The sequence below is a fragment of the Dysidea avara genome, chromosome 7 (assembly GCF_963678975.1).
Source record: "Dysidea avara chromosome 7, odDysAvar1.4, whole genome shotgun sequence".
NCBI lineage: Eukaryota > Metazoa > Porifera > Demospongiae > Dictyoceratida > Dysideidae > Dysidea > Dysidea avara.
The window spans coordinates 2706069-2730151 of NC_089278.1; the positions used below are offsets into that span (position 1 = coordinate 2706069).

At 38.8% G+C, this 24083-nt stretch overlaps 5 protein-coding genes and 1 pseudogene across 6 annotated transcripts; 4 read left to right on the top strand and 2 right to left on the bottom strand.

The window, feature by feature from the left end:
- The first annotated feature begins 421 nt into the window (after positions 1–421).
- LOC136262057 (uncharacterized) lies at positions 422–2942 on the top strand. The gene is made up of 8 exons (XM_066056197.1): positions 422–1111; positions 1185–1244; positions 1291–1352; positions 1412–1661; positions 1790–1867; positions 2312–2430; positions 2488–2555; positions 2616–2942. Exons 1-8 carry the CDS (start codon positions 1048–1050, stop codon positions 2761–2763), a joined length of 849 nt encoding a protein of 282 aa, XP_065912269.1. The 5' UTR covers positions 422–1047; the 3' UTR covers positions 2764–2942.
- Positions 2943–7303: 4361 nt separating this feature from the next.
- On the bottom strand, positions 7304–7651 carry LOC136259868 (NADH dehydrogenase [ubiquinone] 1 alpha subcomplex subunit 8-like). The gene has a single exon (XM_066053422.1). It carries the CDS (start codon positions 7649–7651, stop codon positions 7304–7306), a length of 348 nt encoding a protein of 115 aa, XP_065909494.1.
- Positions 7652–7662: 11 nt separating this feature from the next.
- On the top strand, positions 7663–12697 carry LOC136262056 (DNA polymerase subunit gamma-1-like). Its single transcript, XM_066056196.1, has 18 exons — positions 7663–8445; positions 8510–8779; positions 8886–9148; positions 9201–9404; positions 9454–9823; positions 9873–10030; positions 10080–10124; positions 10228–10318; positions 10368–10503; positions 10892–10998; positions 11137–11276; positions 11330–11461; positions 11508–11558; positions 11618–11732; positions 11781–11915; positions 11966–12082; positions 12345–12462; positions 12513–12697. The coding sequence occupies exons 1-18, from the start codon at positions 7693–7695 to the stop codon at positions 12572–12574; spliced, it is 3267 nt and encodes a 1088-aa protein (XP_065912268.1). The 5' UTR covers positions 7663–7692; the 3' UTR covers positions 12575–12697.
- Positions 12698–13111: 414 nt separating this feature from the next.
- On the bottom strand, positions 13112–16536 carry LOC136260312 (inactive selenide, water dikinase-like protein). 2 transcript variants are annotated; one of them, XM_066054004.1, is made up of 18 exons: positions 16427–16536; positions 16313–16378; positions 16229–16241; positions 16153–16175; positions 16083–16101; positions 15326–15428; positions 15238–15271; positions 15102–15183; positions 14980–15048; positions 14643–14754; positions 14503–14593; positions 14410–14455; positions 14283–14360; positions 14125–14232; positions 13959–14054; positions 13566–13624; positions 13474–13519; positions 13112–13420 (listed from the first exon to the last, which is right to left on the bottom strand). In XM_066054004.1, exons 6-18 carry the CDS (start codon positions 15397–15399, stop codon positions 13341–13343), a joined length of 975 nt encoding a protein of 324 aa, XP_065910076.1. In that variant the 5' UTR covers positions 15400–15428; positions 16083–16101; positions 16153–16175; positions 16229–16241; positions 16313–16378; positions 16427–16536; the 3' UTR covers positions 13112–13340. The 2 variants fall into 2 exon arrangements, with proteins under 2 accessions (XP_065910076.1, XP_065910077.1); XM_066054005.1 differs by lacking the exons at positions 16229–16241; positions 16313–16378; positions 16427–16536 and having other exon boundaries at positions 16153–16193.
- Positions 16445–19782, top strand: LOC136260311 (protein O-mannosyl-transferase TMTC3-like). The gene is made up of 15 exons (XM_066054003.1): positions 16445–17077; positions 17120–17219; positions 17269–17494; positions 17544–17799; positions 17859–18007; positions 18057–18143; positions 18190–18409; positions 18466–18606; positions 18660–18742; positions 18788–18860; positions 18902–19053; positions 19104–19224; positions 19274–19366; positions 19415–19495; positions 19551–19782. The coding sequence occupies exons 1-15, from the start codon at positions 16670–16672 to the stop codon at positions 19746–19748; spliced, it is 2388 nt and encodes a 795-aa protein (XP_065910075.1). The 5' UTR covers positions 16445–16669; the 3' UTR covers positions 19749–19782.
- A 244-nt stretch (positions 19783–20026) lies between these two features.
- On the top strand, positions 20027–23122 carry LOC136260314 (T-box transcription factor TBX2-B-like; annotated as a pseudogene).
- Positions 23123–24083: the final 961 nt, after the last annotated feature.

Here is a 24083-nt window from a genome sequence, read left to right on the forward strand (position 1 = left end):
TTCTAGTGTTTTTAGTTGTTGTTGTTGTAGGAGATAGAGTAGCCCAAGAATGGTGTTTTAATTGTTAGGTGATAACTACCCAACATGTTTCATTCATGAGGAGTTTCAAGCTTCCCACTTTCATAAAATATTTTGGCTATTTGCTTCCATATAATATAGTACTATAGCAACGTAAAGTATTCTGACCAACTTTGGAGGTTAATTAACCTGCATCATGTCAGTACTATTCAGTTGAGATCATTTCTTTTTGGTATAATTCAAAGTATCCATTAAAAATTGTGACCTTTTCCTGATTATCCATTGTGTTAATTACGTATCTGAAAGTGAGAGTACTGATTATAAAACGAGATAATGTGTTCAGTTTATTGATGAAAGGTAAAAAAAAACAAAAAAACGGACAGTATTAAAAAGTTTGTTAACTGTAAACAAAGTACATTTCTCATAGTACTGTGCTATACACATTAGAACAACTTAAGAAGTTTATAACACAATCAGTCACCAAGCAACACTCAGTAGTAACGTCTTTGGTCATATTCAGTGTAGCCAGTGTGATAGATGGCTATGGGATGAAGTCAGTTTTATGTGTTGGGTGGGGAAGGTATCAGTGTGAGGGGGTTGTGTTGTGTAGTGACAGATTCTTAGACTGCAAATAGCACTAATTTATCCTCTAATGCATAGCAGTGTAAAGCCAACTAAGTGAGTGAAATAAAAACGAAGTGTCTGGTCAAACCACTTAGCTCTGTAAACCATCCACTAAGATGAATACTATGACATATTTGCACTTACAATTTGTGGTATAGTCCAGTTTTGAACACCAGTTTTCACATGACCTACAAAGTAGCAGGATTATATTAGCTAGCTACTTGACTAATTACTTTTCTCAAGCAGTATTAGCTATGCTGTTCAGCTTTATGGTCTTTGGATTTGTAAGGATTCAAGCCCTTAGGAAATCCAATTATGCAATCACACATCTGAATTTATTGTTGCTATAAAAGAAGCCAACTTGATAACAGATCACATTTGTACTTGAAAATACCTTCAGGGAAAATGCAAGTGCTCCTTCTAGTATCAGCTGTTCTCTTCGCAGTATCCGATGGCAAGATTAACCAAAGTGAGTTACACAGCAGCTGTAGCTAGGTTACAATAGTTTAACAGCTTTTGTCACATTGTTGTCATACGTCTAGCAATGGTACCATGCAAGACATTGTGTATAACGGCAAATGACAAGCACCTTGAAGGATATGGTGAGTACTATAGTCTAGTTAGCTAATCTAAAAGTTCTGCATGCAGATCCAACGCTATCACCTGTCTTCCTTCACAAGCCAAGATGTGCAGTCATTTATAACATGGAGGTCAGTAATTGTATCTCAGTTTGAGCTTTGTATGAATTACTTTTACAATTTCTCCATAGTCATGTTACTACAGGCGCCACACACATGGTGATGACACAGAATGTCAGCCGCTCTGCTTGCCATCATCTTATAAAATAATAACAAGACAGCTGAGAACTGGTCCACGGGAATTCACCATTCCTGAAGACTGCCAGTTTACGTATAGTGTATGCAAGCAGTGCAAAAGACAGTCAAATATAGTGAAGTTCTTTGAGTCATCAAGATATGAAAAAGAAGTTGATGTTGGTCGATGTATTGGCAGCTGTAATGGTAGGGCACTCTGCTAATTAAAGTACTTTGACATACTTTGCTTTAAAATGAATTGCTGTAAACTTTTAATTAATTTACTGTGGTTGACATGGGCAGTCAAGGAAATACTTTGTCACATGTTTTCACAGGTGTTGACCATGTTGGTACTGATTTATCACACTGTGTGTCTGTTGAAAATGAGACCATATCAATTCCCAATCCTAATGGTATGTAAGCTATGATATAGCTACCCAAGAGTATGCAAGTTCACCTTTATCAAATTAATACCTTCATTGGTTATAGAAAACTGACTAGAAGTCCATTCTATATAAGCTTGAGGTGTTACTTAACTATCTAGTTCAGGTGGACTTCTAATGAACTCTTGGTAGCTAGCTATGTGCTATGATTGCTATAGTGTTTATTTGGTATTTGATGTATTCCTATACCTATATTTATGTGTTTGTCTGTTTTTGTGTGTTGTTATATGATTAGTTATGTATTGTAAGTGTGCAGCTCCAGTAGGGATGAACGACTTGATCGACTGTGAAGATTAAAAACTCAAAATCAAATCATCAGCTGGCTAGTCATACTGCATGCCTACATATGACATGCATTATTTATTTGGTTATGTCAGTAACCATAACCTGATTGTATTGCTGTTAAATGTGTAGGAATAACTGCAGTGTCTGTCATCAAGCAGTGCAGCTGTGAGGCCAGCTGCTACAGGTTCAGTTACCTGGAAGCATTCTTGGAAAGGAATGACAGTAATCACCCAGCAGTCCAAGAAAAGGTATACTGACTTGCAGACTTGGGGTGCATATCATAGTATATCACTCTGTTGCTGCAGATAATTGATGTTGGTAGATGTGTTGGCAGTTGTAATAATGTCATACCAGGAAAGTGTTTATCTAGAGAGTAAGCACAAGATTTTTGCATGTACAGTGAGATTTACTATAATGTACACTTTGGATTTAGTAAAAAGACTGGAGCGTGCCTGTATTCATTTTCTGCGAGGCGGGCAGTGTGCAGACCCAGTATTGGAGAAGATGTAAGATTTATAAACGTGGATGGGAAAATCATGACGATTCCTGTAGTCAAGAAGTGTGGATGCATCAGTGGATAATATAATAAACGCTCACAAATAATGTTTTTATTAACATACTGTAGCTGTACACACACTAAGTCATGTAATGAATAATAATTTACCACATCATTTTAAAACCGTATAGCTATAGCTACTAGAAAGGAATAGATGTATTTATTCTGACAGTTATCGTTATGCATTAGAACAAAATAAACAATTAAGCTTACATCCTGTGTATGGCTGCTTAATCGCTGAATAATAGCTTAGGTATCCGGAGGCTTGGGACAGGTACCTATCAGTGCCGGAACCACTCCTGCAGTTTACAAGAGGGATGATATAATATGCTTATATTTGTACTACTGTACTATTGATTTTGCGATTACTGTACTATGATTGTACAGCCTACACAGTTTCCATTACTGACAGTTGCTCAGCTCGTTTCTGAATTTCACACGTGATCAATTTGCTTTGAAATAAAGCGCACTAGTTCAACCAGGCGAAGATGGTTCAAGGAGGCAGCAGAGTATTGTTGTATAAGTCACCGCACAAAGGCATGATGCGAGTAATGAAGTTGAAGTCCACAGTGCGACCACAGGGAAAAGTCATACCACGTACGTAGGACCTTTGTGTCAAACCTGCATAATATATGTTATGATACATGTTGCATTGTGTAACTATAGCTCCTATATTACCAATAAACTCTGAAATTTGGAGCACCAAAAGCTCTGCGTGCTTTAATGTTAGTGTTAGACATGTTGCTGGGCAATATGGAGCTATTAAATCAAGGGGTAGCTATAAGTGGGATCAACGTTTGTGATCAACTAAAATATAGCTTGATTGCTTTATAAGGTTTTGATTGCTTGGCAGTTTACTTACAGTATTATAGATTCTCATTTTACTAAGTTTACCACCAAAGGGCTTGATCGCCTCTTATAAGGACTACTTGATTGCTTGATTTGACTTTGATTCTGGTCACAGATGGTTCTACAGGACTATTGGTAGTGACTACCTTTTGTAATATTTGGCTAACATTTGTTCAGTGTGTGACTTTAGTGTAAGTTTAACAGGCCAGTGCTCCTAACACTTCTACCATCCACTGGAAGTAAGTGATGCATGCATTGACTCATGCAGCGACAATCACAAACTTTATGGTGGTAGTTCACTTAAAAAGCAACTGAGTACGTAATTTTTGACAGTGTAATACCACCAAACATTTCCAACAGAATGTAAAAAGTAGAAACAAGCAAACCAACTCTTCCTGTTTACAATGCAATTATTCACATATTTTGGAAATGAAATTTTCAGTCAGCTTATATAAAGTGCCCTCAATTTTTCCGTTGATTTAATACTTTATTCCCAACAGAGTTGCTACAGTTTTGAATACTTATTGACTATCGCATAGCAGGAAATTTTGGTGGTGAATTTGCTACAATAGGAGTTTGGCAAGGAAAAGCTTTGGCAAATTTGTTAGTAACAAATATAGATTTGTATTGGCTGAAAGATTTGGCAGATTTAGTTTGGTGAAACACCGCTCACTCGCCAAACTTTACTGCTATATGGTATATGGGTTGCCTCTTTATCATTACATAGGTTAAAAGAGATGGCTATTGAGCTGTGTACATACCTTCACTTATCCTCAAGTATGCTAGTAACACATGTTTTCTAGACAAGTTGACTTATGAAACCACAGCGTGGATTGCTGATGACTTTACGTGACTATGGGATTGTGAAAAACGTATGTCATGATTGCAATTATTAAAAGCAATCATGTTATAGTCAATCGTGCAATTCATTTTGGGATGCCGTGTTAGTGACAAAAATCCAGTGAAAATGTCATTTAATTATAGTCACAGTTTGTGTACAGTAGCTTGAAATTAATGGTAACCATTATTGCCACTTTTCCAAGCAATAGGATGTTTACTGCATACATAGCAACTAAGCTTGTATACATTTTCCTGTCAGTTAAGTGTATGTCGTAATACATCATGAAATTCTAATGTCATGGAATGTCACAGCAATCCTGTTCGGTTATCACACAGTGAAAGTTCATAATATTTAGAGCTAACTCCCGACTTAATAAGTGTGGTATGATAAACCATTTTGTTCTGTTTGTTGATTTTCAAGTTGTCATTTTAGTTATGCTGTTGAGTCCCACCACCATACCTGACACAAAATTGTAGGGGGAGCACAGTTGGTAAATATTGACACATTTGTCTACACCTGCCAATCCTACATGCCAATGATTGTGTGGTGATTAATGATATTTTTACTTGCCAAATTATTTTTTTCCCATGGTTTTTAATATTGATGCCATGTACCCTATGTGATAACATTTTCCATCAATAAACTTTTTGCATATTTAGGTACACAGCAAATGACTATTTAGGTACATCACACCATTAGATCACATAACAATCATGGTATCTATATTCATAAATTGACAGCTGGTGGGGAACGTTACCACACTAATTTGCCTTGTACCCTTTTGATGTGCTTTTTAGTAGTTGGGATTTTTTTATTAGCAAACGGCTAGCTGAGTAAGCTGACGTTTGTGTTGGTTATAGGTATAAAGTTACACAGAATGGTATATTTGTATGGCCTGTCAATAAGCCTTTTCCATAGTGATGTCATGGTAATTTCTATTTTGGGTATATTTTCAAGTACTAGCTGTTTCCAATGTTTTTGATAAGTTATTACAAGATTAATAAAGCCTATATCGAGGCACAGCAATCAGGTATGATTACTAGGTCATTAATGGAGTAATATTTCTACTGTACCAGCTCTTAATTTTGTAACTAGCGTAAACATAAACAAATTCCGTTTATTGCTAGCCAATTTTACTGTGATATTTTCTTTCTGGATTACAGAAACAATCGATCTTCATTTATCACTGATAGGATCCAATACTAGAGTACCCCTACTTATTGCCATTTTAACTGACGTCAATATGGAAAAGGCTTATCCTGCCAACGCAAGGCTTATCACCCCATGGTGTTAATCTATTGAGTCTAGGAAAAATTTTCTGTAGTTAGGATTCTGTTTTTTTACTTTGCATGGTGAAGAAAGCATGAACCTTTGTTATATTCCCTTTGTGCATATGAACCAATGATATCACTATATCCAGGTTTGAATGAAGTATTTGTGATGTAGATGGTTGTTGCTTTTAGCAGCTGTACAGGGTCCCAGAGTTTTAGAACATTATTATTTCACAGGAAGAGCCGTAGTAACCATTCCTTTGTACAGTCACAAGTGGTTTAGTGTTGATGTTATTAGACTATGACTGATAAATTGTCAGTGATGCAATCTGCGGGGTAATAGTGGTGTTAAAGTGAACCATAGGCAAATACAGTGTAATTGTCACACTAATACTGAACAGATGAGAATGTGTACATTTCCTACCCACACCACACTGTCTGACAGCCATATGCATGGGACTTACCATGACTCAGAGCCTGAAATTATGGTCAGACATCTGCCATTTTCTGACCATTTTTGGCAAATGTCTGAACACTTTTAGAAAGTTTTTGTACAGTACTATTGAGTATGTCTGACCACATAACAGGATTTGTCAGATCATTTCCAAACATAATTCCAGGCCCTGCATGTACACAAGTACCTGTACCATAAGTGCAAAAGATCACTGTACTAATATCGGTACTGTACAAATGTACATACTCCTCTATACTCTAATAGTTTGTATTAGCCTTAGATAACAACTTGGCCTGAGGTACAGATTTTTATTGTTGCTCATTTTTCACACAGATTGCCATAGAAGTGATCACAAAATTTGAGGATCAACTATCATAATTAATTTTATGTCCCTAAAGTAAATCTAGTGGTTACAAACAAGTATATACCTGTAAGTATTTAACAATCCAAGTCTAGTAAACTTTACTGTAAAGCTGGAAATTTTTGAGACATATTTTTCGCAAAATTTCATGAGTAATTATGGCAGCTTCGTGAAAATATAATCATGAAACGTTGCGATTGCATACAGCTATATACTACCAATGTACAAAGGTTTTCTAGACTTGTGAACTAAAAAAATGCGAAAATCGGATTTTACAGTTTTCATCCCTCGAAAATTTCCAGCTATACAGTATTACAAAACATACAACTAAACAGAATACTTACTGTACACCAAGGCTTGTGGGCTCCTGGTTGGTCACATTTGAAATTTAAACATTCTAAATATATTGATGGGAGTGTTTCATGTATACTGGCCTAACAATATCTTACCTCTGCAGGTATACCATGTCTGGCGGCCATGACAAACATGGTATCTTGTTGGCAAAAAAACAACTACCAGGACAAGCTTTGTATGAAGCAGATAGGAGCCTTCTTAGCCTGTGTCAACAATGCAGTAAGTTCCACAACCTAGTCAACATGTGTGGTGTTATCACATGTCGTACCAGGCTGAAGCCAAGAACAAAGGACAGACAAGCAAAAACTGGTGGTCATCTGATGTAGTAAATGAAAACTTGAAACGATTTAGTAAAAAGCTATAGAATTTATAATATCCACTAAATGATGCATGTATGTATTATTACTATACAAGAATTGTTTGGCAGTCAAGTGACTATTTCTTGTTTGCTGCCATACAGTTATCAAACTCCTTCTGTGTTTTCCTACAATGTTGAAACTGGTGGTGGTTGTACTCTAGACATGTCCATTGTGCAGTAAATGATTCGTTACAAGTTGACTTCACCAGCTTGAAAAACTCCATTCCACATTGTGTCACACGTTTCCCTTCCTCCAGACACTTTCTTGGATCCTTGTCTCCCGTTCTACACATCATATACGCGTCACTCTCAGCTTTGCAGTGCTTCGCAAAGTGAGCTGCTCCGGCCGTCAGCACAGCAGACGTGATATTTAACTCTTCGACCTCGAGGTCCTGCATGTTAATTCCAGCTGTAGGAGAAGTCATCGTTTCAGTATGGCGTTCTATTTAATGCACACCGCCTTCTAATGCTCACGATTCAGGCCTCACGTGTCCTACAAGCAGTTACTTTTCTTCGCTGCATTCGAACTAGCACGAGATGGGAATCACTAACTCACTTCAGTAGCTCAAGTGTTAGCTGTAGTAAAGAGAGAATTGGCCCCAATGGAATTCAGATGCTATCCAAGTTTTTGCATGAACAAATATTTGGTGGAACAGATAATGTACAGTGGAATCCAGCCTCCGTTGAGAAGAGTCAACAGGAGCTAACTCGACATGGACTGAGTGATAAGAAGGTGCCACCACTGGAAGATGTACAACTACAGTTGCCCAGCTTGCATGGTAAAAATATTAATGATCATTTCTATCAAATAGCTAGCAAACAACTTGAGCCATACATGAAACTTGTCAATAAAATGTTGGGAGCTAAGCTACCTCCATCTCCAGCTAAGTGGTCAATGGCTGAAGGATGGACTCGTTATGAACATGATGGCAGACAAACTCGTGTGTCATCTCCAGAAGAAGATTGTCTAGTATTGGATGTTGAAGTGTGTGTACAAGAAGGTTGTGCTCCTACTCTTGCAGTAGCTACTTCACCAACACACTGGTACTCCTGGGTGAGCAAGAGACTTGCTTCAGGAGAGGACGATTATCTGCACAAGAGTGGAGGTGTGTCCGATGAACTTATTTCCTTAGGGGGCTTCCCTGAAGAGGCAGGGTTGATCATTGGGCACAATGTCTGTTATGATCGGGCAAGAGTTAAGGAACAGTACAACATTAAGGTGAAGTATACTGTGTGTGTGTGTTCACTCAACAGGTAATCATTTGTATATATACCATTTTTAGAACTCCAACGTCAGATTCCTTGACACTCTCAGCTTGCATACTTGTGTTGCTGGCCAAACTGCTGATCAAAAGTTATTATGGAAACGTCGTTTTGGTAAAGAACCTTGGGGGCAAGAGGGTGATAATGCTTGGAAACAAAACTGGTATTATGTAAGTTCACCAGGGGACCTGCTTAGCACCTACTGGCTACACTGTGGTGGGAAGATGGATAAGTCAACTCGTGACATGTTTGTTACTGAGAGTATGAGTGTAATCAGAGATCATTTTCAGGTCAGCATTGTATGTGTGGATGTGTTTGTGGTGTGCATTTGTGCATACACTAGTAGTGTGTGTGGTTTATCAATACAATGTCCACCTTCTGTTGACAACACTTCAGGAATTAATGCAGTATTGTTGTGATGATGTCTGGTGCACTCAGAAGTTGTTCTGTGCAGTGTTCCCACAATTTCAAGATCATTGCTCTCATCCTGTCACACTGGCTGGCATGCTAGAAATGGGCACTGCTTACCTTCCTGTGAATGAGCAGTGGACCAGGTATGTGCATAACTGTGAGTGGGTGTATGAAGATGTTATGGAGGAAATGAAAAAGAAGTTAGTAACTTTGGCAAACAATGCAATCACTTACCAGCATGACGACAGGTTGGTGAAACACTCTTATAGAACAGTCACTCAAGATTGCTTTTATTTTTAGGTACAAAAAGGATATCTGGCTGACTAATCTTGACTGGTCAGTAAAGAACTTCCGAGGTAAACAAACAAAAAAGCAAATGAAGGAAGTAATGGAAAAGATTACTAGTCAGTCAGAGAGTGACTGTAACGAAGAAGAATGTGAGTTTATCATCTCCAGCAGTGCACCATTAGCTAGAAGAGCTGTCCATATGCCTGGCTACCCAAAGTGAGATGGAAGTATAATTATTTATCATTCTAGTACTCTATAATTTCAGTTGGTATCGTAAATTGTGTTTGAAGCCACATGATGAAGGACATGAACCAGGTCCTGTACTATTGACAGCTCAGACTAGGATGTCTCCTTATTTGTTGAAGATGACTTGGAATGGTTATCCCCTTTACCACCACAGCACAAAGGGGTGGGGCTACCTAGTGGTGAAGGGCATCCGATCTAAATCCATAACTAACAAAGCCAACAAAGAAGTTGATTCAGATTTTTATTTTGACCATTTATTTGATTATGTCAATGAAAGCCGTGATAACTACGATGAACAGATCTCAAGTGGACCTAGTCATCCACCAGATGATGAGATAGTGTTAGAACCAATGGGCCAAAAGGCACTATTTTACCGTCTACCTCACAAGGTTGATTATTAGTTAGTAATAATAGTAATAATACATTGCTGTTATATAGGATGGTCCATTAAATAATGTTGGCAATCCATTGTCCCACAACTTCCTCAATAAAATGGATGATGGGACATTGTATTCACAAGCTGGAGAAGAAGGGCGGAGGATTTTGATGTTGAATAGCATGATATCATTTTGGAGGTCTAGCCGTGATCGTATCAGGTGATACATTGATGATGTCATCACCAAATGTCATAGTCACATTGACCAGGGGCCAATATGTGGTGTGGACTGATAATGATCAACCACTACACAGGTAGGTGTACACCCTTCTAGTGTGACAGTTCAATCTGCTAGAATTTTCTTTTTAAGGTTTTAGTGATCACCATGACGACTTTTACATTATTGTCCTGTCTTAGGGTAGGCTGTATACTGCCACAGTTGATCACTGCTGGGACAGTCACCAGACGAGGTGTTGAATCGACTTGGTTGACTGCTAGCAACCCTAAGGTACTAGTACTTGTATGTTATGCTGGTCTCAACTATACTGTGACTCTAGGAGAATAGAGTTGGGTCTGAACTAAAGTCTTTGGTACAAGCTCCTGATGGATATCATTTGGTTGGAGCTGATGTGGATAGTCAAGAATTGTGGATAGCATCTGTTATTGGTGATGCTCATTTTGCTGGTTTACATGGTACATGTGCAGTGTATGTCTTTCATGGATGTGTGCATGTGGTTATGCCCAGTTGCTGTTGTTTCTTTGAACAAGAAAACTTTACTCACATTACTCCACAGCTTCTTAAAAGGTGACCTGCTGTCTGCTGGGGAAGCAGCCCAGGGTAGTTAGTGTTAACCAGGGAAACACAGGCATGACCGTGTTAGCATGTTGGCCAAAGGTTTGTGTGTGTGCACATAAATGCACTTGGGGCCTGGTATTAGTTAGGTAACCAAATTCTGGCATGCCTTGTAGCACCTGAGTAGAGCACAGGTGTGTTATACTGGGTAGGTGTGACTGTGTACACAGCAGCTACCTTTCTGCCTGTGTGGTAGTCTGTGACGCATGTCAACTATTCCCATATTAGGTTCCACTGCAGTTGGCTGGATGACTCTACAAGGTAAAAAGAGTGAGGGTACTGATCTACATTCCAAGACTGCCAGTACTATTGGCATCACCAGAGACCAAGCCAAAGTAAGCACCATGCAAAAAGTGGTCAGTTTTGGAGTTGACCAAGGAAACTAAGTGCACAGGTGCTTAAAAGTAGCCAGAACTTATGATATCGTAGACAAACCACCTGTACAGCTTATCTTTATAATATTTATTCTGTAGGTATTCAACTATGGCCGTATCTATGGAGCAGGCAACAAATTTGCTATTCAATTGCTTAGGCAATTTAACTCAAACCTCTCCAAGGAAGAAGCAGAAGAGAAGGCTAGTGTACTCTATGCAGCAACTAAGGGAACAAGACGGTGTGTAGTTGTATGTACCATAGTAACGGGTAGCTAGGCTATTCATGTTACAGATATGTACTGAGCAAACGTGGTATACAACTGGCAAAAGATTATGACATCAAGGTAACTGAGGACTTTTCCATTGACTGGAAACAGTATAGGAAGCTAAGAGATTTATTTCTACGAGACAGTAGCAACAGCAGGTGGGCAGTAGCTATAGAACCTGTTTGTGTAGTGATATTGCTGTAGATACAAGTACATGCCACGCATCATCAAGCAATCTTATTGGTCAAATGGAAGGTGTGTTATTAAGTAGCCACTATGACTGCTGTAGTTACTGCTAGTTGTTATGGTAACAGTGAGTCACACATGTTCAACAAACTGGAGGAGATTGCAACTTCATCAGACCCATCCACACCAGTACTAGGTTGTAAGATTAGTAGGGCTCTTAAACCACAATATGTTGGCACTCAGGTAAGTCACCAGATGTTATGTTAAGATATCATGTAACCAAACTAACAGTATATGACCAGTCGTGTGAACTGGGTGGTGCAGTCATCAGCCGTCGATTACCTTCATATGATGTTGGTTTGTATGAGGTGGTTAATAGAGTGTTATCAGATTGATGCCAGATTTTGTATCAGTATTCATGATGAGGTGAGGCTGCTTCATGAGGGAATGTGGGCACTATATGGAATTGTGAACAGGTGCGGTATTTGGTGAGAAGTGAGGATTGCTATCGTGCTGCACTTGCTCTGCAGATTACCAACCTGTTGACCAGATCAATGTTTGCGTACAAGCTGGGAATGAATGACCTACCACAAGTAAGTTGAGTGGCATTTTGTACCTTGTGCTGCTTAGTACTGTGCTTGCTGAATGTATTATAATTAGACCGTCCTACAATAATGTAAGTCTTCCAGAATACAGTAGACCCTTATTTATTGGAAATTGAACATGACTGTTCAATTGGAGTATTTTTAAACATTGGTGTATGTTCTATTAGAGTAGTTGAATATGCTCTTGGTACTTTTCTACACTAAATGACTAGGCCATACATAAAGCATGTTGTAGCTTCTTCTCTACCAGTCTGTAGCATTCTTCAGTGCTGTGGACATTGACAAGGTACTAAGGAAGGAGGTCACGATGGATTGTTGTACTCCTTCAAATCCTCTGGGACTGGCCAAATCACAAGGGATATCACAAGGTTGTAGTCTAACTTAGATGTGTGTTACTAATAAATTTATTATTGTGTAGGAGAGACTGTTGACATCTACCAAGTGATGGAGATAACAAAGGGAAGCTTGGAGAAGAATTGAGGTTACACATCCTCAATAATTCCGTAGACAAAATTTTCAGTGAAATCATGTAAATTTTTCAGTGCTAATTCAAAATTGCAAAAATATTGACCATTAAATTACTTCTGAAGCTTGAAATAATTAAACGAGGTTAACATTGTGAACAGCGTCTTGCAGAGAACACACATCATGTGTGGCTATCTGAGTTTGTTATCATTTGGTTAGGTGTGACATCCACAATATTAGATTTATGTGAAAGGACAGATGAAGTTTCTAATGTGAGAGGGTTGACCTCTGGGAGCAGGGGCCTCCTAGCCATGTCACATTTCATCAGAATTAGGCCTTCTGCAGTTCAACCACCTTATTTATACATACAAAAAAACTTGGCACAGTAGTAAGATCACGAGTTATAAACTGAGACACAAGAAAAATGCTGACTAATGCTTTCTTTTTATAAATCTTGTGACTGTTCTATTAGAGTATATAAATCTTCAGCATTGTCATTTTGCTGGTCAGGCAGTCCTCTTGCAGTCGTGTTGACAAAGTGTATCACAAAAGTCGTCAAATATATATATATATATATATTAAAAAAATACAATACAAACCCTTTAATGGTGTAAGAGAGTATGTGTTGTACACCTCAGTATCAGCCTGACTGCCTCCAGTGAATTTAGCAGTAGGCGTCATTTAGAGTACTGTCACTAGGAGACCAAGCAGCTGCTCACAACTTGGTCAAGTGACACACACACACACACAACATACACGATGGGAAGAAGGGATAACAATGTTACTGTGAATATGGAGGAAGAGAAGTGTTTTCTACTTCAATGATTTTGACATCTGGTTTAATACTTGCTGTCTTGTTTCCTAGCAATTCAAGGTTACTATAGAATAGTTGAATGTCCTAGGGACAACTATACCTGGTAATACATCACCAATTATCCATGCAGGGACTCCATCTAATGCCTGCCACATTGAATAAGTACACAACACATCACACATGATTGCAGACCTGTAGCTCTTCACAGAATCCTTGTGCTTTCTCCTTACTAATGCACACCATTAGCCCACCTGTAAGAAAATACACGTGAAGTAAAGACCAAACATTTATAGCCTGGGAATATAAAAACAATTAGAGTATTTTGTGACAATGCTGGGTGAATGTTCTATTAGAGAAACTGAGGTAGCTGAATTTGGAGCTATTTATAAAATCTCAAATGTACACTGAAACCTGATAAAGACATGAGTCTAGCCAAATCAACTCCTTTATTTGTGTACCAGTAGCTGATAAGTATCCAATGGCACAGGTGTACAAAGTGGCCCGCCTAATCCAGCCACTTGTTTGATACTTTTGACCAATTAAAGGTGATTGGACCAAACAGGTTTCATTGTATCAATCTTTTACCTGAAGTTTCAGCTGAAAAGCCTTCCTTCAACTTGAAGTTGATACCATCAGGAGCACTGGCAGCTGCTTCAGCTGCAGCAAACATCCCACCAAAAACTGTGAAGAAGATAAGTTACAAAGAAGACGAGAAATGAATTCAGACACCATCAACCCATACTGTAGCTACCTGGTAGGGTGTGTATACACAAGGAAACGTCTTGTTTCTGGTTACTGGCCAAGTTCCTAAGGTGACCAAGGATACCAAATCCTGTCACATCTGTTGCACCATGAGACTCTAGATGTTAGCAGAGTAGAAGTGTGAAGTCTATTAATAGTAATACTTACCATATTTGTGCATTAACTTAGCAGCACTTCGATTCAGCCTAGCCATAGAGTACATTGAAGCATTGTAGGCTTGTACCACTGTATAGGGTTGCTAATGACAATCATGTAACTGTCTCCCAAACTCTACCTGTTTCCTTTGTGATCACCTTCTCAATCATGCTCCAGTACTTGGGCTGAAAAGTATTAACTAAAAAGGAGACAACCCATTTGTAAAAGTCACCTGCTCCAACCACTGATGAGCATTAACCGCAATCTGTGTTCCTACTGGTTTGGTCAGCACAATAACATCACCAGCTACAGCTTGGTCGGGCCTGTGATGGATAAGTCATGTGATGTCACATGGTGTCATTGCGTGCTCACATGATGAACTCATCCTTACTGCAAACTGCTGAAGCCACGCCTCCAATAATAAACCAAGGGTTGAGCACCGATTGGCCACCATTAACACTGGACCCTGCCTCCTTACAGAGATCTAATCCAAACAAATTACTTGTATTACTGTAAACCCAGAAATGTTCGCATTGTGGAAAAAACAAAAAACAACAACAGATTTTTGTGTATGAAATTCCACAAATTTTGATGTTTGGTACACACTATTAATCAGTTTAACCATTAGATATTTTTGCCAGCTCACAGAAGTGAGAGTTTCACTTTATGTGAACTTCTTTGGATTTACCATATGCACAAACCAACATACCATTAAATCCTTTGATCATTTGAGGGGCAACTACTGCTCTCTGTTGTTGTGTCATCTCATTGCTAATACCTGTAGACCACATGTGCTACCAAACATGATCTCCACCTATGTAACACACTAACCTAACAACATCAACATGTTGTCACACTCACTGACCCCCATGGCATAGAGGTCACTGAGTACATTAGCACAGGCTATCTTCCCCTGCAACACATGAACTGTTATCTCCATAACAGTAGCAACTGTTTAAAACGTTACCTGCAAATAAGGGTCATCCACTAAGGGATAAAAGCTGTTGGTTGTCAAGGTAACTATTATAATGTGTCATTGTTTTTGTTAAGGATACAAGTCAGTTGTTTGAACAAGGTAGTATCCACGGTGACGAGTTGGCAACACACAACTGTCCATACCAACTCCCATGCCATCCCCTACATCAGTACGACCCAGTCCTGGAGTGGCCACATTGCAACATTAACAAAACACTCTAATAGAGCATACACCATTTTAGGATGTACTCATAGCCGTTGTTTTGCTTACTACATGCAGAGGTACTAATTCAATAGCCACTAGCTTAAAAAAACGGTATACTTTTATTGACATGCTTTAATACAACACTCAGATATAGCAACCATTAGGCAAAGAAGACATTCAACAAACCATCAACTTTCTGGTGTGGGAAACACTGAATGCTGCTGAATGCTGCTGGCCTAGGGGCATGATTCCCCAGAAAATTTTTAAAAACTTTCTGTATGTGTAAATTTGGACCACAATATTTGGTTAGCAGTGTTGTAGCCATGTTGTGGATGCTGCTATAACTGACTACTGCATAGTAGAAAACTTTGGCGGTATAAACATTGGCGAATTGCCTTTTTAGTTTTTCATTTTCAGCATGCAATGTGTATGCAACTGCCACAAAGAAAAGCACAAGAGTAGTTAGCAACAAGTTAGTGGTTAGCAACGAGTTTATAGTTATTCATGAGTGACTTTTCGGGTTTGTTTCAAGAAGTGAACAGGCTGCACCATTACACATGCTGGGAAAATTGAATATTTGATTCAATGTACCTAGTAAGTATCACAAAATACTACAGAAGGACACAGCTTACCCTCAAGAAACTTGAGCAGCTGCAAAAAAGTCAAATAAATTACAAGTTCAATACATCACAAGGTGCTCACCTGTTCTTGAGGGACCTTACAACCTATCAAGAGAAAATGAGAACACCACTCTAAGAGACATATTATGGACACTCACCTCATCCTTTCAACTAGAGGAACATGACCAAAAAGAAAAGAGAAGTACTTAATGTATGCACGAAATAATTAGAAGTTAATGTACCTTTGTGAAGTTGGTGAGCCTGAAGCTCTTATCCAGTCCGTGTTCTTCAGGGTTGAACCGCTTTATCTACATCACCACAGCGTGTCCCATCATTCACTTGTACAGTATTCTTACCTCCTGCATTGTCGTGCTAGCTATCGTGACGTCATTAGTTGATGGTGCTAATTATTTAGAAGCAAGTGATTTGATGGTTTCGCCCATCATCGAAGCTGACGCCTAAACTATGTGGCAGATTTAGGCCACACCAAGTTTTTGTTAAGGATTTTGATATGGTGTAACTGTGAGGCAATAGATTATTACTGAGCAAGGTATTAAAGAAGGCGGGGCTACGGATATCGTTTCGCATTCTTCAGGATTATGAAGCCCACTCTTATCTGTGTATGTGTGTTCATCATCGCGACTTTAGTGTACCTGAACACACTGGACTGTGGCTTTTGTTTCGATGATCTGTCAGCTATTGAGCAGAATCAAGACTTGCGACCCACCACCCCTTGGACGAACCTATGGTGGGATGACTTCTGGGGGACACCAATGAACAAAGATGGTAGCCACAAATCATATCGTCCACTCTGTGTCCTGTTGTTCCGCTTTAACTATTATCTACATCAACTTGATCCAATGGGTTATCATCTTGGGAATGTAGTGCTCCATGCTATAGCCTCAACACTGTTCACATTGTTCTGTTACTTGTACGTGTTTCATGCTGCACCTCCAGCCATGATAGCTGGACTGCTATTTGCTGTCCATCCTGTACACAGTGAAGCAGTAAGCAACTAGGATATCAGTTGATATAATATTTGTGTTAAGGTTGCAGGGGTTGTTGGTAGAGCAGAAAGCCTTTCAGCTATCTTCTTCATTGCAAGCATTTGTGCATACCAGAATGCTATCCAGAAAGCTCAGGGCACAGGTAAGCAGAAAAGTATTGTAATTGCTGTAATATTTTACGACATTTGCAGGAATTAAGTGGTTGCTGCTGACCATTGTAGCTGGTTTGTGTGCCGTGCTCAGCAAAGAACAAGGGATTACATTTGTTGCTCTGTGTGTAGTGAGTGACGTTGTTGTTAATGGTACCAGTAAACTGAGAAACACAATCCTACGAGGGTTTTGTCTTTTCCTATTTGTGATCACCTTTATGATTGCCCGTGTAAAAATCATGAGTGCTGAGCTACCAGTATTTACAATGTGAGTGTTTATATGTACACAACTATGGTGTAATGTTGGCCTGCTCTAGTCATGACAATCCAGCAGTGGGCTTGCCCACACCTCATCGACAGCTTACATGGCTCTACTTGTGTTACGTGAACATGCAGTTGTTGTTCTTCCCAAGTTGGTTGTGTGCTGACTGGACAATGGGAACAGTCCCTGTTGTACAATCACTTGCTGATCCTCGTAATCTTGCAACACTGGCAACATTCCTTGGACTGGCAGTGCTCAGTTTACATGCATTATTTAGGGCATGTACCAATGGCTGGAGAATCATATCCATGGTATTGATATATCGTCTATTGGTACTATATGTAATCCAGTTTCTATGTATGTACTATAGGGACTGTCATTATTGGTGTTTCCATTTCTTCCTGCCTCCAATCTCTTCTTCCCTGTTGGATTTGTAGTGGCAGAACGAATACTATATGTCCCCAGTATGGGGTTCTGTATACTGGCCTCCTATGGAATGAGTATCATCATTAACTATAAGTAATATTCCTGTACATATGTGCCAATGTATATTTTCCATTCCCCACAGGCCAAAGTTACGGATGATTGTTGTCATTGCACTAACTCACATACTGATATTTTATTCCATCAAGACTATTGTCAGAAACAGAGACTGGTAACTTTGTTTACTAAATGTTAAATACTTATGTAATATTGTGCAGGCTATCTGATGAAACACTGTTTACAGTAGCTGTTAAGATGAATCCAAACAATGGGAAAATCCATAACAATCTTGGCCATGTTTACGAAAACAGTGGAAGGCTATCTGAAGCTGAGCAGATGTTTCTTCTAGCTTCTCAGATTCAACCAGATGATGTTGGAGCATTCATCAATCTTGGTCGTGTGAGAAAAGCGCAAGACAAATATCAACTAGCAGAAGAGGTAATTGATATTGTGGCCATTAATAATCTTGTAGCTATATAACACAATTACCAAAGGCTTATAATGAAGCAGTCAAGTTAATGCCAGACATTAAGAAACAGAAGACATTTCGTATAGCACCCAACTATATCAATCTCTACTTCAACCTGGCCAACTTGGTTAAGCTAAATGACAGCAGATTAGAGGAAGCCCTGCAGGTATCGCACAGCTCATGTGATCCAGTCATGATATCAGCAATGTATTCACCTAGTTATATAACACAGCACTGTCAATGAAGCAAGACTTTGTTGAAGTATATATCAATAAAGCTGACACACTTTTAAAACTAAATAAGTGAGGCAGCAGAAACTTTGTACACTATACATAGTATCATTGTAGGATAGAAGAGGCTAAATTAGCTTATGAGAAAGCTATCTACTACAACCCCAAATATACGGATGCTTATTACAATGTAAGGATCATTGTGTTCTGAATAGTTACTATGCTATGCAGCTAGGGACAGTTTATATCAGGTTAAAAGATAATAAACAAGCAGAGAAATATTTTCGTCATGCTGTCAAATTAAATCCTGGACATATTGCTAGTTTATTTAACCTAGCATTACTGTTGAAGGACAGTAAAAACTGGGAAGAGTCAGAAACTATGTGAGACAGCTTTTGCTTCAAATGTACAATTATACTCTTGTGTGTGCCAGTTTTCTTCAACTAATTCAACTAGCACCATCTGATTGGAGAGTGACATACAACTTAGGAATCCTCTACACTGATACATCCCAGTTAGAGAAAGCCGAACAGTGGTTCAAGAAGACATTAGAAGTAAAAGTCTATATTACTCAGATAACACATTTACTGGTTTCTACTACAGCTAAATCATTCGCATCAAGGTACTGCTTATGTTCTTGGTCTCCTTTACTCTACAAGAAATGAGTATAATACAGCTATAGAGTACTTGAAGAAGGTAAGCAAGCACTTCTGCAGCATGCACCTGTGAACTACTGTACTGTAGATACCTACTAGTAATGTGAAGGCAATGTTGTTACTTGGGGACTGCTACACAAACGTGAAGCAACTGCGCCTAGCTGAAAAGGTAAGCCTGATAATGAAATGGATTTATACTCATTGTCATATTAAATTTTGTGTAGACATATTCTGCAGTGTTGAGCCATAGTCCAAATCATACTATGGCCATGCACAACTTGGCTGTTGTCATGGCAGAGCAGAAACAATATACAGAAGCTATAAAATTATTCTCAGCTGTATTAGAGTTGGAGCCAACGCACAAAACTGCATCCAAATTTCTAATGCTGGCAAAGCAACAATTAGCAGAACAACAGAAGTAGTTTTTATTGCAATTCAATCACTATATTTTTTCAACCACTTAACACTGAGAATGATCCACTTATGCACAGTGTAGCTAAATAACATGCATGCAAAATGTAAAGAAGAAATTTGAAATTCTGTCACCATAAATATGCCATTAGATTGGTTGCTGTATGTTACTGATAAGTTTGCAATATTTCTTGAAAGCTTCCAAATTTGTCAGTTATGGCTGCTTGGTACAAATTCCTGAGTAGAGCAACCTAATTATGTTCAATTGCAATATATATGTATTTGGAGTACAGTGGAACCTCAGTTATCCAAACCCCTTGAGACCAGGGGTGGTCCATAAGTCTGAAAAGTCCATATCTCTGAAATTGTGTATAAATAACCTTAAAATAGCATAAAGAATATTTAAAAAAAATTCTATATAATAAAATAACATTTTTTTAGGTATCCAGTGCTTGTATTAAATGCAAAGCAAGATCCAGATACTGTAATAGAGCAGTCAATCATTCTAATAGAACAATCACTCTAATAGAGCAGTCACAATTACATTTTTTTTTAAAAAGCTACTTAATTTACATGTAGATTGTCTAAACCAAGCTTTCATTAAAGATTTTGGTGGAAAAGCCCCTCCATGCAGAGCCCACAAATAGCATCCATGCTTCAACTCCATGCAATGTGTAAATTTCATTGTTTAAGATGAGTTACTCGGAGCACTTAATTTCGCTTCTTATTAGTGGTATCTAGTAAACTGTAGCTAATGGACTTTTGCTCCTGAAAATTTGGACTTGTACACTAAAATTGTGGACCTTTTTGATTAAATTATAAACCTTTTTACTGAAATTGTGGAGCTTTTTTCCAAGAGGGCGGTTCTTCAGAACCCCCGAACCCCCCTCCTGGGTACGCCGTGACAGGCCTGCGTGACAATGTGATGTACATAATTTGTTATATAGCTCAATACAGCAGTTTTTGTAATCTTACCATTTTAAAATATGTATGTGCAAATTTTAAACAAGCCATACAAGCTGTTTAAAACTGTTGTGTATTTCTGGTGAGCCTTTTAATGAAGCACAATTGTGTTATCACATGCACTTCTATAACAATGATCTTCAGCCTTGGTTGGTTTGCTCAATTGTTACAGTTTAAAAGTAGACGTACGTGTATTAAAAATGGCAAAATTGCACCTTTGAATCAACCAAGGATCCTAATTATTGAGGTGTCCTACCTTTCCAGGTCAGTTTACATACTAAAGCCCAATAAGAAGTGTCCAGGTGTCCTATACTGGCTCAGACTTTAAGTACCCATACACAGTAGCAGGTCATGGACTATACATAGCTATGCTGTGATGCATGCAGTGGCTAATGATTTCCACATATTATACACTGCCAGCTTGATTATATTCCAGACATGAATACAGGAGGCTGCCTGTGACATAGTATCATACTTCATGTGTATTTTGCATGCTCACAGTGACATGCATGGTAATCCCAGCAGGTGGTTTAAATATGTACTTACAGCCAAGGGACCTGCTGCTGGAACAGAGTAATTAATTAGTCCCAGGGACAGCTGATTCCCCCCCTTATAGATTAGTTACGTGTAGTATAATATGCGTGAGCTCTGCTTGATCAGTTGTCAAAGGAGATGTTGAGTATAGCTGGTATGTGTTGAGGTTGTGACCTTCAAAGTAGGCCGCCACATTATTCTTAGAAATTAACGAGTGGGTCACCAAAGTACCGCTTCACTCAAGTTAATTACGTCACCACTTGCTGGCTGTGGCAGATTTTGCAGGACAGACAAACGTGTTAATTCAAGCAACAAATAAATTGAAAACTGTGCGGCTGTCTTTAAAGTTAAACGTAGCCGTTTTTAAGATGGCTTGCTTGTCAACTCAAGCTATGCTGGAAAGCTATCGCAGCACCTCAGAAGTCTCGTTGATGTCCTCTATTCCTACCTACTCAAGTAGTAGTAGCAGCTGCAGTAGCAGCAGTCAGGATTAAGCGCCATCAGTGGTGAATGCGAAAATCGTCGTGACACCGCATCGACGTAAGTCAGTGTCAACTTATTAAATCGTGCCAGTATTGTCAATTACAAGGTCAATTATTACTACTCAGATTGTCCGAAGGCGGAACTGAAGTGTCAAGCGGATCGGGACAGACAGTTCATGTTTCCTTACAGGAGAACGCCGGAATTGTGGAAACAGTTCTACCTCGTTGGTAATGAAATGATTTTGACCAAACCTGGCAGGTAATGATTATTGTGAATATATATGCCACACTTATAGCTATATACATGTTTTTACAGGAAGATGTTTCCATTTGTTGTCGTTACTTCATCGGGACTCAAGTCAGGAACTCTTTATACTGTTGAAATGCACATAGTTTGTGCTGACAGTTTAAGATACAAATATACGGACTCCAGGTGGCACAGCATTAACAGAACGGATGTGAGGCACGACAAAAGTCGAATGAAGTATCTGCACCCATTTACCCCTGCACTGGGAGAGCACTTGAATAATCGTCCATTAGATTTTAAGTGCATGAAGTTGACACACTATTCAAGAAGCAAGAATGGAGACATGAGTACAATGTTGTTGATACACTTTCTGATGTCTATCACTATCAGGTTTTATTACACACAATGCACAAATATTTGGTGGAGGTACACATTGAAGAAACGTATGGTGAAGAATGCAACCCCCAAAATGATGCTGAGAAAGCAAGCTATGTCTTTAGATTCCCAGTCACTACCTTTATTACTGTAACTTCAAGTCTTACCTTTCACCACAGGTAATTACATCACAAAAAATCATATCACTAATTATGTAGAATGTAATCAATCTTTACCTCTAGTTAACACAATTGAAGGTGAAACACAACCCCTTGGCTAGAGGTTTCGAGGACAGACCTTGTGCAGACTTCAGATATGCAGATCAGATAATTGAGCAGAATTTAATACCATCAATTGTATCCAACCCATTACCCATTATCTTCCCTCCTCCAAACCCACCGGCATGGTTAGTACCATACAGTGTATGATATGTACACTATTGGTGGTATTCTAGGTCTGCCAATTGAGTCGCTGCCATCTTTCACATCACTGCAATCTTTCCCAACTGCCATAAACCCGGCTCTAGTCAATTTCTACTCTAGTCTTACCACTTACTACCCAGATCCTTATGACTATCCAGTCCATTATTCAGTCAGTAATGAAGAGCAGCAAAACTAAATACAAGTAGTTGATTTTTATAAATTTATAGCAAGTGAATTTTGTGTGTTTGATTATCAGGAATTGTTTGGCAATTTTTATTAATAAAGCTAACACTTATTTGTAAATAACCACTGTACATTTCTTGTATTTGTAATGCATATAATTACAGCTGTAAAAGAAAATTATGTTAGATACACTAATTGAAGGAATGGAATGTGAGAGACAAAACATGTGTAATGCACTCTAATAGAACATACACTTGCTTGTATACAGTCATTAGTTGATGTGTATTAGTGACTACATTAACCACTGTACCTACATAGTGTAGGCTGCAATAACTGGGCTCCATGTAACCACAAGCTAGTTTTTAGAATGTGGATGGCCATTGCAGTTTCACATTATGATAGTCAGACCAATCTCTCATATCTTGTGCCATGTATTGCCTTTTTCACTTCAGGCATTGCCATCCATGGTACCTACATGCAAAGCATCACAATTATCAAAATCATTGCAGTACCAATCTCTTTAAACAATGTGCACCGAATAAAATAGAAAAATAATATATATTCATTGGCTACATAGAGCGTGTGAAAGTGTCCAGTTGCATGGACTGGCATGGTCCATCAATATTATTTTCCTGTACCAGGTTGGGTGTTGGTGACCCATAAAGCTAGGTGCTGCGGTCATGTCACCAAAGTAACACTCCACTAGTAACATCTGGTCTACACCTCAGAAAAGATGATTTCTTCTGGTATCAAAAAAATTTACCAAGTAATTGTCATCCCTTACCCAGGGCCCAGGCACACCAAATGCTCTGTGCTTCAGTGCACTATCTGTGTTACTTCTTAGAGGCCTCAGATGATTGTACAAAATTTGACACATCAACCTGAAGTACAAAACACAAACTGATCGGCACGCAGGTACATGCTCTGTTCACCTCCCACTTGTCAACTACTGATGTGTATGTATAGTTTGTTGTGTTTTGTTTTTGCATCTTGTGTTTTTGTAGGTGATAGCTACTCCTACATCCATGCAAAACAGCCAAGCTGTATAAAAGGGTGCAGCCTTCAAAGAGCCTGGGTGAAAAAAGTTATGAAATCAAAGGTGGCGGTCATGAAAGCAATGGCTGTAATGATGATGATAAT